At 46.5% G+C, this 18,769-nt stretch overlaps 1 protein-coding gene across 2 annotated transcripts in view; it reads right to left on the bottom strand.

The window, feature by feature from the left end:
• Positions 1 to 18,769, bottom strand: part of PPP2R5C (protein phosphatase 2 regulatory subunit B'gamma) — a 224,364-nt gene that overhangs the window by 28,601 nt on the left and 176,994 nt on the right. For both annotated transcript variants that reach the window (XM_068254708.1, XM_068254709.1), the window contains 4 exons: positions 17,864 to 17,972; positions 14,396 to 14,449; positions 6,586 to 6,756; positions 636 to 763 (listed from right to left, as the gene is read on the bottom strand). In XM_068254708.1, the coding sequence (XP_068110809.1) occupies positions 636 to 763; positions 6,586 to 6,756; positions 14,396 to 14,449; positions 17,864 to 17,972 (462 nt within the window). The remainder of the gene's footprint in view (positions 1 to 635; positions 764 to 6,585; positions 6,757 to 14,395; positions 14,450 to 17,863; positions 17,973 to 18,769) is intronic.

The following is an 18,769-nucleotide window of genomic DNA, read 5'->3' as shown; positions in this document are numbered from 1 at the left end:
CTGTACAATGTGCTATAAACTACTTTTCTCCTATGTTGCTCTCACTTACAGCAGATAGCAGAAATCAGAGAACTGACAGGTTTTTAACTACATCTCTTCATGGGGGGGGGGGGGGGTGATTCTCAGTATTTCATTTATTCTTTACAAAAGCACTGGAAAGTATCTATACAAAGATGCAGCCCCATCCCTCTCCACCTACTTGCACAATATTCTCACAGTAGGACAGATCAACTGCCGTTGACTAAGTGCTTATGAAAATACACAAAACCCCGAGAATCCCCCATGAGGAGATGGACTAGTCCAAAACCTGTCACTTCTGTCAGATGTCTACTATCTACTGTAAGTGACAGCAACATAGGAGAAAAGTAATTCATAGATCATTTTACTCTGGGAGAAATGTTCTTTTTATTTATGCACACAAGAGATCACAGGAAACAGATGGATGCTGCAGCATAGAGACCGCCAGGAAGGAGGCAAGTATACTAGCCCTTTCCCCTTACACAATTTTAAAATGGTCTGTAGATCCGAGTTTAGTTTTTTTTATTGGAATATGTCATTCATCATGTCATCCGGTTTTAAAACTTGTAAAAGCTATAAATAAATGAGAGGGGAAAAAAAAAAAAAGATGTTCTTACTTGTTCCAATGTGTCTTGGAATTTCGGTACAAGGATGGAAACATTATGGGGAGGATTTTAGCGGCGTTATCACTGATTAAGCTCATGATATACTCGTTATTCCAATAATACAACGCTCTCTCAGCCACCTAAAAACACAAAGTCAGAAATATTAGACGTGAGTTCACCAAATGAATGAGAAACAAAACCTATTGCTAAAGCACACTCCAGACGTTTTTAGGAATCTATGGAGGCACTCCGCTGCAGAGCGCAGCCTGGCCTGACCAAGAGACGTCTAATAAATCAAGCTGAACCTCCCTAGCGGTGTGATTATTTCCGGCTTAAGTCAGCATTTCTACTTTGCTCTAAAAGGTTCCTCACAGCTTGAAAGCTACTATCCCAGATTTTTTTTAATTTTTTAGCAGGACATCACTGAAATGGTTAAACAAAGCACTTTCTCCTACTATTCAGCTTCAAATCCGCATCCAAACTGGAGATAACAGTATCTTTTTCACTTGTTAAACACAAATGTATCAACACTGGAATGTAAACAAACAGCAGCCCTGCACATTAATCGCCTCCCTGGGATCCAGCGCTGCAAAACTCCCTCCGTCCTCTGAGTAGCGCTGTAACCCTGCAGTGAGACTTAGCTGTCGGCATGACAACAGCCAGCAATCTCACCCAAGGGATGCAGAGACTCGGAGGACAGGAAGGAGAATGGCTGCCGGCGCCTGGATCCCCTGGGAGGGGAGTTGAATCGCCTGCTGCATGCTATGCTCTGCAATAACCTCCAGGCGGCAACCATGAGTCAGACTCTGGGTTACCTCTCCGAGCTGTGGTTTTCCGCCCCTGACTCGGGGTTACCGCCAGGAAGATTTAAGAGACTATAAAGTCTAAAACGCAGTTTGCTCACATTCCCTTAGCATACAAAGTTATACATATCTGCCGGGCCTTTTGTGTTCAATTCTCCCCCGGGGCCCTGTACTGCACCGACTCCCCCTGCGCTTAGCCCCGCCCCCTTGCGGACGAAAGTCATGGCACGCTCTGTATCAGAGATAAAGTGCCATGAAAGCAACAGAGCACTCGTCCGCAAGGGGTCAGGGCTAAGCTCCTCAAGTCTGTGCAAACAGGGCTCCGGGGGAGAAGTGAACACAAACGACCTGACAGTTAAGTATAACTTTGTATGGTAAAAGAATGCGAGCAAATGTGCAGAATCATCAACTCATGCGAGCAAATGTGCAGAATCATCAACTCTAAGGAAGATAGTGTTATATTGCAACAGGATCTGGATAGGATGGCTATATGGGCACATACATGGCAGATGAAATTCAATGTTGACAAATGTAAAGTCATGCATTTTGGTCGTACCAATGGTCTAACACCATACAAAATAAATGGGATACAGTTGGGGACATCAAACTTGGAGAAGGACTTAGGAGTACTCATCGACAACAAGTTAAATAATCGTACTCAATGCCAAGCCGCTGCAGCTAAAGCTAACAAAATTTTGGGATGCATTAAAAGGGAAATAAAAACTCGAGATGCTAGCATAATATTGCCCCTGTTTAACTCTCTAGTAAGGCCACATCTGGAATATGGAATTCAGTTCTGGGCACCACATTACAAAAAAGATATTGCAGTTCTAGAGCAGGTGCAGAGACGAGCAACAAAATTGATACGTGGGATGGAAGGTCTCACTTACCAAGAAAGGTTAGATAAACTGGGTTTATTTAGTCTAGAGAAAAGACGCCTTAGAGGAGATCTAATTAACATGTATAAATACATCAGAGGGCAATATAATAGCTTGGCGGATGAGCTTTTTGTCCCTAGGCCTTCTCAAAGGACTAGAGGACATGATCTGCGCATGGAGGAAAAACGTTTTAGCCATTTATTTAGGAAAGGGTTCTTTACAGTAAGAGTGATTAAGATGTGGAATGCATTGCCACAGGAAGTCGTTATGGCAAACTCTATACCTGCATTTAAAGGGGGCTTAGATGCTTTCCTTGCGTTGAATGACATCCATGGCTACAATTACTAGGTAATGCCAATGATGTTGATCCAGGGATTTTATCTGATTGCCATCTGGAGTCGGGAAGGAATTTTTACCTTGTAAGGGTTTTTTCGCCTTCCTCTGGATCAACAGGGATATGTGAGGGAGCAGGCTGGTGTTGTACTTTGTACTGGTTGAACTCGATGGACGTATGTCTTTTTTCAACCAAAGTAACTATGTAACTATGTAACTATGTAACAAATGGCTTTTTAGACTTAACGGACGCTGGCTACTTCCTCCTCCACGTACTGTTGCTGCGCTAGTCCGCAATCTTTGCCCTGCCCCCTTGCATGTCAGACACACAGCAATTACAGTTACTCAACAAGATGCTAATAATTGTGGCTTGCATGCAAATTTATTGGGAATTGTATGCAATTTAGAAACAGGCTAAAGCCGTATCGATTCACGTAGATGCAGCACCGATCCGGCGGCTCAATTAGCCACCGGATCGCCTCTTCCGCGTCCCCGCTCGCCGCGCATGCGCCACATTCCATTCCCCGCTCGTCCCCGCCTGCGCCGCTTATCTTCCGCTCGATTTCCTGCCATTGTCCCCTCGCGGGGAACGAGCAGGGAATCGGCGGAAGCAAGATCCATCCTGTCGGATCTTATCCGGCTCGATTGATAAGGAGGATCGGAGCCTCATCTACGCGTGTAGATGAGGCTTAATAATTGGCCCAATTCAACACAGCATACAATTTGCATGCAATTCAGTACTAATAGAATCTCACCGACTGTTCTCTTACGACAATACAGCAGTCACTCCAAAGCTGGGTGAGATAATAGTCTCTGCAAACCGAGGATGCAATCCGCTGCATAGGTTTGTCAGGAAGGTTTGAACAATAGATCTTTCCTAAGGCCTGTATCCATGCTAGATTAACCACTTAAGTACCTGCGGTTTCTACCCCCTTAAGGACCAGAGACCGCTGGTACCAGAAAGGGTGGAACACAGACGAATCGCCGCACATACCTGCCGCAATCGCCGACACCGCCGCATGCCGGGAACCTCAGCCACCCACTCAGAGACGGCAGCGTTCCTGTGAGCCGGTCAGGAGCCGCTTTCATTGGCTCCTGACCGGGTCTATCAATGTAAGTTAATGGGAGTTGCTTACATTGATAGACAGGGCCAGGAGCCAATGAAATCGCTCCTGACCGGCTCACAGGGCTGTGCTGTTATAGAGACGGCAGAGCAAGAGAGCTGCAGCGGGGAGACAGCGGCGAGATCGTCCGAGTATGCTCCGCGTCAGTGAATTGAAATCTATGTCCTGCGTGTGTGTCAGCGATAGCCCTTTGTTAACGACACTCGCCTTATCCGCAGGATGACATCACTCCCGCTCCGCCCCCTCAGCTCTCCGCCCCCCAGCATTGCCATACAAAACATTGTCAGCCTGTAGGCTAACTATGCATCTGTACAGCCTCTGCCCAGCGATGACCACCAAGTAATCGGGTCCCGATACACGTCAGGCAAAATCAGTCCAGCGTGTGTATGGGCTTGACGGATGCTGTGCGCATGCAAACAGTTCATGCAAAAGTCCCAAGAAATGCTTCTGAAGTCCATTTGCGTCCTTTTTTCAAACATGCACTCAGCACACAGAAGTTAAAGGGATACTGTAGGGGGGGGGGTCAGGAAAAATGAGTTGAACTTACCCAGGGCTTCTAACGGTCCCCCGCAGACATCCTGTGTTGGCGCAGCCACTCACCGATGCTCCGGCCCCGCCTCCGGTGCACTTCTGGAATTTCAGACTTTACAGTCTGAAAACCACTGCGCCTGCGTTGCCGTGTTCTCGCTCCCGCTGATGTCATCAAGAGCGCACAGCGCAGTCCCAGTATGGTCTGTGTCTGCGCAGTACACTCCTGGTGACATCAGCGGGAGCGAGGACACGGCAACGCAGGCGCAGTGGTTTTCTGACTTTAAAGTCTGAAATTCCAGAAGTGAACTGGAGGTGGGGCCGGAGCATCGGTGAGCGGCTGCGCGGGCACAGGATGTCTGCAGGGGACCGTTAGAAGCCACAGGTAAGTTCAGCTCATTTTCCCCCGACCCCCTACAGTATCCCTTTAAGAAATATCTATCTCACACACACCTTAACGAACAATCGCCGGCAGACCAGATCCGCCGAGATGGATTCAAAAGATCAAGACGCATTTTTTTTCGCCATCTTTGGAGGTCTTTTGAAAACTATTTTTTTTTTTTTTTTACAAAGATGATCTGCGAATTGGTTGTTGATCTTTCATTTTTTAAAGACTTATCTGAGGCCCGGAACCCACTAGAGCATTTTTTGGAGCGTTTAGGAAACGCTTTCAATTACTAGCGATTTCCCTAAACGCTCTGCCAATGTAAATGGATGGGACAGATCCCACTACAGCATTTGCGATTAATGAAATTGCAATCGCAGGACATGCATAATTTCAGGAGCGTTTCCATTCTAATATATTGTATAGGAGCAAGGAAATCGCTCCCAAAATCGCTTGCAAAATGCTATCACAAGTCGCTAGCGATTGCAATAGTGCTTTGCGCTTTCTAGTGGGTTCCACGCCTTAAAGAGACTCTGTAACGTCAAAAAGATCCCCTGGGGGGTACTCACCTCGGGTGGGGGAAGCCTCCGGATCCTAATGAGGCTTCCCACGCCGTCCTCTGTCCCACGGGGGTCTCGCTGCAGCCCTCCGAACAGCCGGCGACAGACCCGACTGTAAATTCAATATTTACCTTTGCTGGCTCCAGCGGGGGCGCTGTGGCTGCTTTCGGCTCCGAAGAAGGCGGAAATAACCGATCTCAGTCGGGTCCGCTCTACTGCGCAGGCGCCGGAAACTTGCGCCTGCGCAGTAGAGCAGACCCGACGGCGATCGGGTATTTCCGCCTACTTCGGAGCCGTCAGAGCGCCTGCGCAGGAGCCAGGAAGGTAAAGAATGACGTCATCTTGTACGGAGGGCTGCAGCGAGACCCCCGTGGAACAGAGGACAGCGTGGGACGCCTCATTAGGATACGGAGGCTTCCCCCACCCGAGGGGAGTACCCCCCAGGGGATCTTTAGACGTTACAGATCCTCTTTAAGCTACCTGAGTTTTGTTTTTTTAATGTGCTTTTTGGGCGCAGGTTTTGTAGGGAGCATCATTATTTGCCTAGGAGGCGCTGCTCCTCCGCTCCCCGGTCTATACGCCATTTGCTCACTCCACCCGACCAGCTCCACGTGAAGGATTCTGAAGCTCACAACGGCATTCCTCTCGTGTGCTGCAATGTATACCAGCAGATGTAGTCTGTAGATGCGAGTATAACTCCTGATCGGCACCCATAGACTACAACTCCCAGCACGCACTGCAGTGCACAGGCAAAGAGACAATTACGGTCAGCAGCTTAGAAATCCTCCAGGTGCTGCCGGTCGGGTGGAAAAGATGGCAAATGCCGTTTGGGCCGAGGCCAGAGGAGCAGCACCCCTTAGGCAAATAATGATGCTCCCCACAACCCCACTTTACCCAACGGCGGTTCATTTTTTTTTTTTCATTTTTAAGGAGAAAAAAAAAACCAAAACAGTGCTCTGGTTATTTTAACCCATTAGCAGCTTCAACAGAATTATCTCATTTGAGAGAAGTGCATTGCTTTTGACCTCAGCCTGCAGAACACTTTGTGCTGTAAATTCTTGAAATGCTTTGATCTCTCTCTGCAAGCAAATATAGAAACTGAAAGCAGAAGTCCTCTTATTGTCTCACACTGCCCTCTAGTGACAAGTGGCCATAAATACACATTACAGTGGTACTAATTCGAAGGAAGGCAATGTAACAAGAATTTTTTTTTTGAAGTGCTAAAATAAACTGGGCTCACTTGCAATCCTCTAAATAAATTGGCTGCTAAAGAGTTAAAACACAACATCCCCCCTCCTATCATTGGAGAGTAGTGCAGTGCCAAGTTTCGGCGGTGACATCACACACGTACCTGGAAGTGCGGGCTGGACACACACTTCGCTAGCTGTCGGAAAAGTGGTTCCATGACCTTCACAAACTCTGAAGGTTCTATAACGTCTAAAATTTCCTCTAGCTCATTTAAAAACATAACTTCCTTTGGACTGTGAGTCTTCGGCCAGTACTTGAGCAGCGCCATGACCACCTGCGAAAAAAAGCGAAGCAGAATTACAGCAGCGCCGACTAATTCTCATCCAGCTATGCATGTACCTGCATATGAGAAGCTATGGCAGCCATGAAAACTCCACAGGCTGTGTTTATATAAGACTGTTTGGAAATAATGCTATAATTGCTTAGTGGTTTTGCTGTGATTGGACATCCACTGCTGTCGATCAATATGCTGTAATTAGGGATACTGCGAATGGGCATCCCCTTCCTCCTAACATCTTCTCGACAGGACATACCACATAGGGTGTTTCCATACAACCTAACAAGAGACTGCATAACTATCAGACGTTGTGACTCTGTTACTGTGAAAAACTTATCTGGATAGAAGGACTGGATTTTTTGTCTTGATGGGCTATGGCTATTGAATACTTACCGGTTACTCTATGGAAATAAGACTGTCACTAGGTGGCGTTAAAGGACAGCTTGATCATATACATCCTTATCAGTGCAAATAGTCTCCATTCTAAATTTGACCAGACTTTATGGTGTTGGACACTGCTTGGTTACTAGACCGCAAACCTCTTTCCTGATATAGGTTATATTTGTAATGTTATTATATGTTGCTTTTGTATCTAATAAATGTGTTATTATGATCTTACTCCATGGCCCATTGAGTGTGTTTGGATTGCAGACGGGGTTCTGCCACACCAATCTTGAGCATTGCAGGCTCACCGTTTACTGGCGCTCCTCCCCGTGTCACACGTCTTTCTCCATGGCCGGCGGGGGCACCTGTGGCCAGTCACCCCTATGTGGCAGTGTCACATGGTACAGATGCGTCTCCCCCCGGCGGTCATGGAGACAGACGCAGGACACAGGAGGAGGGGTGGCAGGGGACAGGCGAGCATGCAAGACTCACCACGGGTCTGGTGGAAAGTACATATTTTACATGGCCGAAAACCGGCAGCGGTGGGGGGTGGGGTTTGAATGGGGGCTTTGGTCCATCGGTCGTTGGGAAATCAGTCCATTCTAGGGGGATTTTTCCAGCATGCTGGATTGAATGTTACAACCGATTTCACATAGAAACTGATCTAAATGAGGATCGAGCATCCACATTGCGGCATGGATCTCTGCCCGATTATCCATTATTCTCCAGGGCATACCTGAAGACACCCCCCCCCCAAAAATGCATTTTTTGGTTCAGTTTTCACAAAAGGTGGCGTCTGATTTTGCGTTCCATCACCATTGTCTCTAATTATATTGTTCACATTTATTTACAGGGTACCTGATGTGTCAGGAATACGGAGGCTGCCATTTTCATTCCCTTATAAACCATGCCAGTTGCCTGGCTGTCGCACGCTGAGCTTCTGGCTTTAGTTGTGCGAGTCACAGCACTGTAACGAGCATGCAGCCAGCGGAGTCACACCACAGTCACAGCCCTGTAACAAGCATGCAGCCAGCGGAGTCACACCACAGTCACAGCCCTGTAACAAGCATGCAGCCAGCGGAGTCACACCACAGTCACAGCCCTGTAACGAGCATGCAGCCAGCGGAGTCACACCACAGTCACAGCCCTGTAACAAGCATGCAGCCAGCGGAGTCACACCACAGTCACAGCCCTGTAACAAGCATGCAGCCAGCGGAGTCACACCACAGTCACAGCATCTGATCTGCTGCTCATTCCTGGCCAGTAACGTATAGTATAAGAGGCGGAGCATCAGCACAGGAGTCAGGCAACTGGCATTATTAGAGGATGAAGATGGCTGCCTCCGTATTCCTCTCACTTCAGCTTCCGTTTAAAAATAAAGGCACTGGTGCAGTTCTACAAGCCAACACTAGAGGCTCTCATAAGCTGCCTTTATACTTGCACCTACAACAATAATATTGGCAAGCGGACTAGGGCTGGAGCCCACTAGAGTGGTTTTTTTGAGCATTTAGGGAGCGATTCAAAACGCTAGCGATGTCCCTAAAAATGCTAGCGATTGAGATTAGTGATAGCGCTTAGTAGTGGGTTCCAGGCCTAAAGGTAGCCATAGACCAGACGATTATAGGCTGAATCTACAAAGAGACAATCTCTAATCTAAACTGGAACTTGTCTCTTGTCAAACTGCCCATACACTAAAGGCCGATTTCAGGGAATGGGCTGAGCCCACTGCGTCTGCACATCCGCTGCCCCCCAATGTATAAAAGCACACACTGGGGGGGGCACATTGCAGCGGCAGCTTCGTCACTTTGTCCAAAATCGACCGCCGTACCACCGCACACCCGACATCTTGCATTATGTGCAATCGACAATACAACCAATTTCCGTTCCAAAATTGGTTGCTTTGTCACTCGGGCATGCACTTGGCGGCACGGATTTTCATTCAATTCCATTCAGCAGAAAATATCCAATTGAAATTGCATTGCTTTCAGTACTTAACCACTTCCCTACCACATGTTTTTACCACTTCAAGACCAGAGCAATTTTCACATAATGCACCTCCCATTTATTCGCCAATAACTTTATGACTACTTAACACACTGAAACGATCTATATATTATTTTTTGCGGGACAAACTAGGCTTTCTTTGGGCAATACTTTTTGCTAAGAATTATTTTATTAAATATGCATTTTACACGGAAGAAGAGAAAAATTGCAAAAATTTATCATTTTAGTTTTCAGCCATTGTATTTAAAAAAAAAAAAAGTGCTATTGTAGGTAAAACCGTCACATTTTTTTTGCCCATTTGTCCCATTTATTACAGTACTTAAATTGTGTCCCTAGTACAATGTATGGCGATAATATTTTATTTGGAAACAAAGGTGTAATTTTTCAGTTTAGTGTTTTTTTTATACTATAAACATAATTATAGGCTTTTATTTACAAAAGCAACATTAATATATCGACATAACATACATATTTAAAAAGTCCCTAAGGTAACTAATTATGTAGGTTTTTTTTTTATGTTGTAATTTTTTTTATTTTTTTTTTACAAGTTTTATTTTGGTAACTATGGGTTAGGGGTGGAAGTGGTTTAACAATAGTAAATATTTAAATATAATGTCTGAATGTAAGAAACTTGCATACACACAAGTCCCACCCCCACATCTCTCTGCTCTGCCTACTACTCCTTTTGGCTTCTGGGGACATATCACCGAACCCAGGGCCCACTCCTAGACCTCACACTGCTCAGACTACAACTCATTCCACCAATAACAAACCTCACCACCTCCCCTCCCAGAACACCTACAATCTTATTGACATCCCCCTTCTTCCCAGCTCTCCCCTCCCCATATCTGGGGCTCTATGGAACTCCCGCTCCGTTTGTAATAAACTGGCCTTTATTCATGACATGTTTATCTCCAACACTTTCACCTTCCTGGGGCTCACTGAAACATGGATAACTCCATCAGACACGGTGTCTCCAGCTGCTCTATCATATGGTGGTCTAAAATTTAGTCATGCCCCTAGACCTGGCCACAAACATGGAGGGGGGGTGGGGATCCTCCTCTCTGATCACTGTTCCTTTAAGCCACTCACACCACTGCCCGCACTCTCATCCTTTGAAGTTCATGCTGTCCGTCTCTACTCTCCATACCACATTCAGATTGCTATTATCTACCGCCCGCCCGGTCCAGCCTCTACTTTCATTGATCACTTTTCAGCATGGCTTCTCCAGTTCCTCTCCACTGATATACCCTCTATCATCATTGGAGATTTTAATATACCCATCGATACTAATTGCCCTACTGCCACCAAACTGCTCTCTCTCACCTCCTCGTTTGACCTCGCCCAATGGTCCTCCACTTCCACCCACAAAGACGACCACACTCTTGACCTTGTCTTTACCCGCCTCTGTTCTATTTCAAGCTTTCATAACACTCCGCTTCCCCTCTCAGACCACAACCTTCTTACCTTCACAATCAATTCTTCTCTACCGTTAACTCCTCCAACACTACACCATACAGTCACGCGCAGGAATTACCGCAACCTGGATGTGAATTCCCTGACTGAGGCCTTGGAACCTCTAAGTACCCTGTCTTCCTACACTGACCCTGAGGCAGCATCCAGTTACTTATTTAATGTAGTCTCCTCTGCCATGAATTCAGCCGTTCCACTCACCACCACCCGCCCCCGCCAAACTAACCGGCAGCCCTGGCTCACTGAACAAATCAAACAGCTGAAAAGGCACTCCAGGGTGGCAGAAAGATGCTGGAGAAAAAGCACTGCTGTAGAAGACTTCAATCACTATAAACAAACTATGCAGGAGCTCAGGGATGCCCTCACTTCTGCTAAGCAGTCTTATTTCTCCTCGCTCATTTCCTCACAGTCTCACAACCCAAAACAATTATTCAACACCTTTAACTCCCTACTTCGTCCCCCACCTCCTCCCCCTACCACATGTCTGTCAGCCGACAACTTTGCATCATACTTTACAAGCAAGATTGATGCAATACGTAATAGCTTTAACGCGCAACCATTTTTACCAGCACAGCCGTCACCTATAAATTCCTTCTGTCCGCCTGCACCCTCACCCACCACTAACTGCCTCCCCCCCCGCTCCACAAGACCAGTCTCCCACTCTAACATCTTTCACCACACTAACTGATCAGTGTCTTTCCTCACTAATCTCCAAAGCGCATCTCACTACCTGTGCCCTGGACCCCATTCCCTCTCATCTAATCCCCCAGCTTTCCTCCTCCTTTAATCCCGCTCTAACAACTCTATTCAACCTTTCTATCTCCACTGGCACTTTTCCTTCCTTATTCAAACAAGCTATCATCACACCACTAATCAAAAAACTCTCTCTTGATCCAACTTCTCTATCCAACTACCGTCCTGTCTCGCTCCTCCCCTTTGCTTCTAAACTGCTGGAACGTCACATCCATTCAGAATTGTCTGCCTTTCTCTCTACCAACTCCTTACTTGACCCCTTTCAATCTGGATTCCGCACACACCATTCCACTGAAACTGCCCTCACGAAAGTTGCTAATGACCTACTGGTAGCTAAATCCAAAGGCCAGTTCTCCATTCTAATACTCCTTGACCTTTCCTCTGCCTTTGACACGGTTGATCATGCTCTGCTTCTGCAGACACTGTCATCTTTAGGAATCAAGGGACAAGCACATTCCTGGATCTCCTCTTATCTCTCTGGACGCTCTTACACTGTCTCCTTCTCTAACACCAAGTCCTCTCCACACCCACTGTCTGTTGGTGTACCTCAAGGCTCTGTTCTTGGGCCACTTCTTTTCTCAATCTACACCCGTGGCCTGGGACAACTAATTAACTCTTTTGGCTTCCAGTATCACCTTTATGCGGATGACACCCAAATCTATCTCTCAGCTCCTGACCTGTCCTCACTACTATCCAGAGTCCCCGACTGTCTACGTGCCGTTTCTGCATTCATGTCCTCCCGCTTCCTCAAACTCAACATGACTAAAACGGAAATTGTGATTTTTCCACCATTGCTATCTACACCCCCACCAATTGCAACCATAACGGTAGACAACACCCCAATAACCTCAACCACTAAGGCCCGCTGCTTGGGGGTTATACTTGACTCAGAGCTCTCCTTTAAACCTCACATTGCCTCATTAACCACCACCTGCTATTTCCAGCTCAAAAATATATTCCGTATCCGTCCCTTCCTCACACAAGAGGCCACCAAAATGCTTGTTCATGCCTTAATCATCTCCCGCCTAGACTACTGCAACACCCTGCTCTGTGGCCTACCAAAAAACAGGCTAGCTCCTCTCCAATCCCTTCTAAATGCAGCGGCCCGCCTCATTTACCTTTCCACACGCTCTTCTGATGCAGCCCCACTGTGCCATTCTCTCCACTGGTTACCCATTACCCAGAGGATCCAGTTCAAACTCCTGACTCTAACATACAAAGCCCTCCACGAGTTGTCTCCTCCATACATCTCCTCACTAATCTCAAGATATTGTCCCTCCCACAACCTTCGCTCCTCCCAAGAAATTCTCCTGGCCTCTAAGCTGATCACCTCCTCTCATGCTCGCATCCAGGACTTTACACGAGCATCAGCCCTTATCTGGAACTCTCTTCCACAGCCTGTACGTCATGCTCCAAACCTGGACATCTTCAAACGCACTCTTAAAACACACCTTTTCAGACAAGCTTATAACATTCTATAGCCCTTTATTTACTTATTTGTCACAATGTAATCAGAGGCAAAGAATCACTGCCTCATCCATCCTCCACCCCCTTACCTAGTGTGTCCCCCACTACCCATTAGATTGTAAGCTCGCAAGGGCAGGGTCATCCTCCTAATGTTTACTGTTTTTGTAACAATATTTGTGCTGCTTGGAACTCTGCTGTATATTTGTTAGTTGTATCTATGTTCCCCTTGTCGTCTTATTGTGCTTTGTAAAGCGCTGCGGAATATGTTGGCGCTATATAAATAAATAATAATAATAATAATAATAATAATAATAATGTATTATGGTATATTGGGGTGTATATGGATGTATTTTACTTTTTGGCCACAAGATGGCACTAAACTTAGCTCACTGTCTGCTGTTTACAGCAGATAGGAACGAAACTGTTTGTAACAGTTTCCTTGGGGTTATGAATGAGAGATGCTCTCTCTCCCATTCATATCAGCACGAGGATCAGGGCTGAGAATGGATTATTCTCATGCCCTGAACACAGAAGAACGGGGATGCGGCGGAAACGGCGCTGGAATCGCGATTGGCGGCGGTAAGTAAACAGTGCGTATATATACGCCCCTGATCTGCTAGAGGTAAACACAGGGCGTATATATATACGTAGCAGAAATCTGGAACTGGTTAAAGAGTAACTGATATGTAAAATAAAGAATAAAAATTCAGGCTCCTCGGTACCTCCCTGTCCTCCTCCACCTCCCGGATTCTCCAAAATTTGGCCCAGTAATTCGACTAGTTGGCGCAGACACAGACCAGCTGCGCACGCTCCCGTCATGCTTTGTGCCTGCGCAGTAGTACTGCGCAAAACGTTCCCATCAAGCGTGATAGGGGGCACATGGATGGGTGCGCATGTGCAGTTCCCTCTGACCGAATCACCAGGCCAAACTGCGGAGGATCCAGGAGGCCTGTGAGGACGGGGAGGGAGGGGGGTTGTTGCAGGGGGACGACAAGCCTGAACAGGGCTGGAGGAAGCCCTAGGTAAGTATATATATTTTTACATTTATTTTACATCTCAGGTTTACTTTAACCTCCCTGACGATATGATTATTTCCAGATTTTAGGGTCTTTTTAAAATGTTTCAGACCCTAAAATCAGGAACAAAATCATGCCGCCAGAATACCTGCCCCAGCACTCACTATCCTCTCTGGGCTCCAGCGCTGCAATTTTACCTCCGTCCTCCAGGTGGCGCTGCAACTCTGTAGTGAGATCAATGGGTGATCTCACCAGAGTGAGTCAGAGCCTCGGAGAACAGGAAGGAGAACGGCTACAGACGTCTGGATCCCCCGGAAGGTGAGTAAAAAACTTCCGCTGTGCTCTGTACTCCTGGCGGCTAGCACGAGCATAGGGAATACCGCCAGGCAGATTAAGCTTGAATTTTTGCAAAAAATTTCCCTACATTGCTATCTGTCTCTCTCCCCTCCCTCCCCCCCAAAAAAAACCATCACAAACAAATCATGTAAAGCTGTGTAGTGTTAAGATACAGTGTATACAAAATGAAGAGAAAAACTTACGGGCTCAGTGAGGGTGCTGTCCTTCTCTAAGAACTGTACGACACAATACGCCAGCTGCAAAACAAACAACCATCATTGCAATAAGCAGGGAAAAAAAAAAGGAATACACATTTAACAACACGTTCTACAAAATCCAAGAGTGTAACTTACCGCACAGGTCTTTTCACCGAAAAATTACTGAACTACTACTACCGCACCTGTGAAAATCTTTATGAATTCCCCCACCCCAAAAAATCTTGAATACTCAATGCAGTATTTTGCCGGCCTGATTTTTATTTTTTCCTGAACAGCCACCTTCCTCCCTTATAAAGTTCCCAGGTGTCTAATGCCCCCTCCCCCCTATACAGTTCCCTGGGGTCTAGCGGTCCTCCCTCCCCTATATAGCTCCCTGGTGGTTAGTGCTTTCCGCCTACCGCCCCCATATGGCTTCCCTGGCGATCTAGGGCTTCACCTCCAATTCAGCTTCCCTGGTGGTCTAGAGTGGGCCAAACATAATGCAAAGTGGGGAAACCACTTAAGAGTCAAATTTAATGGCTCTGAGGGCCAAAATTTGCCCCGCGGGCCGCAGTTTGACATGTATGCTTTACATTGTAACCCTCTGGCAGGGCCCTCCCCCCAGTGTTTCCAGCTTGATTATGCAATCTGTCGTTTACCGCTTTAGCGGACTAGAATAGACCATTTTGAACAAAACCACTGAACTACTGTTATCAAAGACATCTGCATGATCTTGTTTTGTTCTGAGCGCCTTGTATGTCCCACCTTGTAGGTTACCCATTTTTATTGTACAGCGCTGCGTAAGACGTTGGCGCTTTGTAAATACAGTGCAATAATAATAATAATGTTCCCCATTGCTTCTAAAGTGTTCCTCTGTTTTTTTTTCTGCACGGCTAAGCTGATCTGTGTAGCTCTGATCAGCACATCACACACGGGCCCCCGTGCAATCAACTTTTTCTGACTTTTTTCATATTTTCAAATTGTCAAACTGCCTTTAGGCCTCTTTCACAGTGCGACGTTAAAGTCGCACGTTAGAAAATGTTATAACGCAATACTAAGTCTGTGCGACATTCACAGTGCACACGTTGCGTTTGTGTGTAACGCGTAGCAATATTTAGAAAGTGCTGCATGCTGTGCGTTTAGTAAAGAATCTGCAGCGTTAGTTGTGTTGCACATGCTCAGTAATTTTTTTTTTTTTATATGCAACGCATGCGCCGTTTTCGTTCCATCACTGTGCGACGAAAACGGTGCACCAAATGCAGGGCTAAAGAATGCACTATAATGTCCAAGGTATAGTGCACAATGCACTGCGTTAGGGGCACGTTGTGCGACCTTAACGCCGCATCAAATGCAACATCCTGATGGGAAAGTAGCCTTAAAGGGAACCAGAGACAAACGCATTTTAAAAATGAAAGAAAGATGTTATACATACATGGGGCTTCCTCCAGCCCCATCAGCCTGGATCGCTCCCACGCCGCCGTCCTTCGCTGCCTCTGTCCGCCAGTACCGGGTCCTGTCACTTCTGCCGGATGCGGCCATTTGTATGGAGGGAGCGCGCTGCGCTTGTGTCGACTGGCCGAAATGACGGGACCCGGTATCGGCGGACAGAGGCAGCGGAGGACGGCGGCGTGGGAGTGATCCAGGCTGATGGGGCTGGAGGAAGCCCCAGGTATGTATAAATATGTTATTTTATTGTCTCTGGTTCTCTTTAAAATTTCCAGCAAGCAAGAAAATACTCAACAATCTTGAAAATACATTTTGGTACTTTTTCAATTGCATAGTGCTGAAAAGTTATTTGAAAGGGATACTGTAAGGGGGGGGGGGGAGGGGGAAAATGAGTTGAACTTACCCGGGGCTTCTAACGGTCCCCCGCAGACATCCTGTGTTGGCGCAGCCACTCACCGATGCTCCGGCCCCGCCTCCGGTTCACTTCTGGAATTTCAGACTTTAAAGTCTGGAAACCACTGCGCCTGCATTGCAGTGTCCTCGATCCCGCTGATGTCATCAAGAGCGCACAGCGCAGGCCCAGTATGGTCTGTGTCTGCGCAGTACACTCCTGGTGACATCAGCGGGATCGAGGACACGGCAATGCAGGCAGTGGTTTTCAGACTTTAAAGTCAGAAATTCCAGAAGTGAACCGGAGGTGGGGCCGGAGCATCGGTGAGTGGCTGCGCCAACACAGGATGTCTGCGGGGGACCATTAGAAGCCCCGGGTAAGTTCAGCTCATTTTCCCCCAACCCCCCCTACAGTATCCCTTTAAATAGAAGATGGGAAATAATCTCCTAAGAGAAAACTCAGGAGAAAAAGTTATATGGGCCAGAGTGTGATATAAGGACCAGTCATTTTTAAAGCAATTCTGAAGGGCGGTTAAAGTGGGACCTCAACTCTTGCATAGGACAGAAGGAAAACAGAGAAATGCACCCTGTATGCATTTAGAGAGTTTAGCCAGTCTAATCCCCACTCATCTATGACTAATCACAAGGGTAATTTCATCACTTCAGCTGTGTCAGCTCAGGAATCTCCTCTGCCATAGCAGAGCAGCTAATTTGTAAACACAGGATGTTAACCCTATGTCTGCTTCCATGAAATTAGGAAGTAGACACACTGCAGATTTATTGCAAGAAGAACAAAGAAATGTTTTTCTTTAAAAGGTTGTTATGCTGTTGCGTATCTTTTAGAGCTGAGAGGAAGTTCTAAGTTCAGGTCTACTGTAACCTGTTCTTGTAGCGTAAAAATGCTGGCTTGTCCAAGAGGTGTATAAACCTCAGTGTTCTCCCGAGAAACTTTTTCCAGCCGGGTGGCATGAAAAAGTAGCCGGGTGGGGTGCAAAAAGAGACTGCAGGGCTGGTGCTTTTCTGCACAACTTTGCTTAAAGGGAACTTAAACAGAGATATATGGATGTTTCCTTTTAAACAATACCAGTTGCCTGGCAGTCCTGCTGATCTCTTTGGCTGCAGTAGTGGCTGAATCACACACCTGAAACAAGCATGCAGCTAATCCAGTCTGACTTCAGTCAGAGCACCTGATCTGCTGCATGCTTGTTGAGGGGCTGTGCCTTAACGTATTAGAGACACAGGATCAGCAGGAGAGTCGGGCAACTGGTATTATTTTAAAAGGAAAAATCCATATCCTCAGTTCAGGTTCCTTTTAAAGCATAGGCTGATGACAGCCGGGTGCTGACCAAAACTAGCTGGGTGGAGCACCCGGCTAAAAAAGCCTGGGGAGAACACTGACCCGGTGTGTTGTAAGCTGGACACACCTGTGTGTCTGTGATCACAATCATGAACCCCCAAATGGGGAGGGGTGTTTGCAGGTTGATAACCGCCTAGTCAAGCACAGTTTCCGGCCCACTCGCCCCGCCCCTCGTGCTCAGCTCCATCAGACCCCTCCCCCAGAACAGAACGCGCCGCTAGCCTACAGGCTCAGCCCCCGAACTGTCGCCCAGGAATGGAGTCCTGCTGGAGAGCTCTTACCTGTGGATGGTAGACACTGAGCGACTTGACTTTGTGTAACGGCAATAACACCTTCAGCAGGAATATCTTGTGCTCTTCTTTTAACGGTAAGGCAAACCCATTAATTATACTGAAAAGCAAAAAAGGTGAAATCGTAAGGCTCAATAATTCAACCTCAACAAGAAGTGGCATACAACATAAAATCCATTCCAAATATACAAAGGGGAATGCAAAAACAACAAAAAGTCCCCAAGAAACCTATAGAAGTCCTCACAGATGAATGCAGCTGCACCAGCTACAAGGGATGGCAAAAAGTGGCCGGACAATATTGTAACGTTTATTGCGCTAGAGCAGTGTTTCTCAACGTTTTATTGGTATGTACCCCTTTCAAAACCCTGTACTCACGCATATGGTAGTAAACATTATCACAGGTACCCTTTGAAATATATATATTTAATTGTAGTACATGATAATTGAGATTAAACAATTTCCAAGCATTTACTATTGCTCTTAATTAGCTAAAATACTAATCTGGCACTGTTTAAATAAGATTTATAGTTTTCTAAAACTAACTTTGTTATTCTTGGATAAAGTGAACCAGAGATGAAGCACCCTCATGTATTTTACCATATATATCAGAACATTAGAGAAAACCCCTACCCTGCTCTCTGTTTCATCCTTCACTGTTCAGCTTGCTTCTTATTAGCCCTGATAAAATCCCCGACTGAGCATTCAGTCTGACTTTGCTCAGGAATCATTATAGCTGAGTCTGTCTTCTCTGATGTCTTTTCAAGCCCAAGCCTGCCCCCTTCTTGATCTGCTATGACTCAGCTATAATGATTCCTGAGCAAAGGCAGGCTGAATGCTCAGTCGGGGATTTATCAGGGCTGATAACAAGCAGGCTGAGCAGTGAAGAATGAAACAGAG

This window comes from Hyperolius riggenbachi, chromosome 9 (assembly GCF_040937935.1).
Source record: "Hyperolius riggenbachi isolate aHypRig1 chromosome 9, aHypRig1.pri, whole genome shotgun sequence".
Taxonomy (NCBI): Eukaryota; Metazoa; Chordata; class Amphibia; order Anura; family Hyperoliidae; genus Hyperolius; species Hyperolius riggenbachi.
This window is presented reverse-complemented; position numbering and strand designations above follow the sequence as displayed.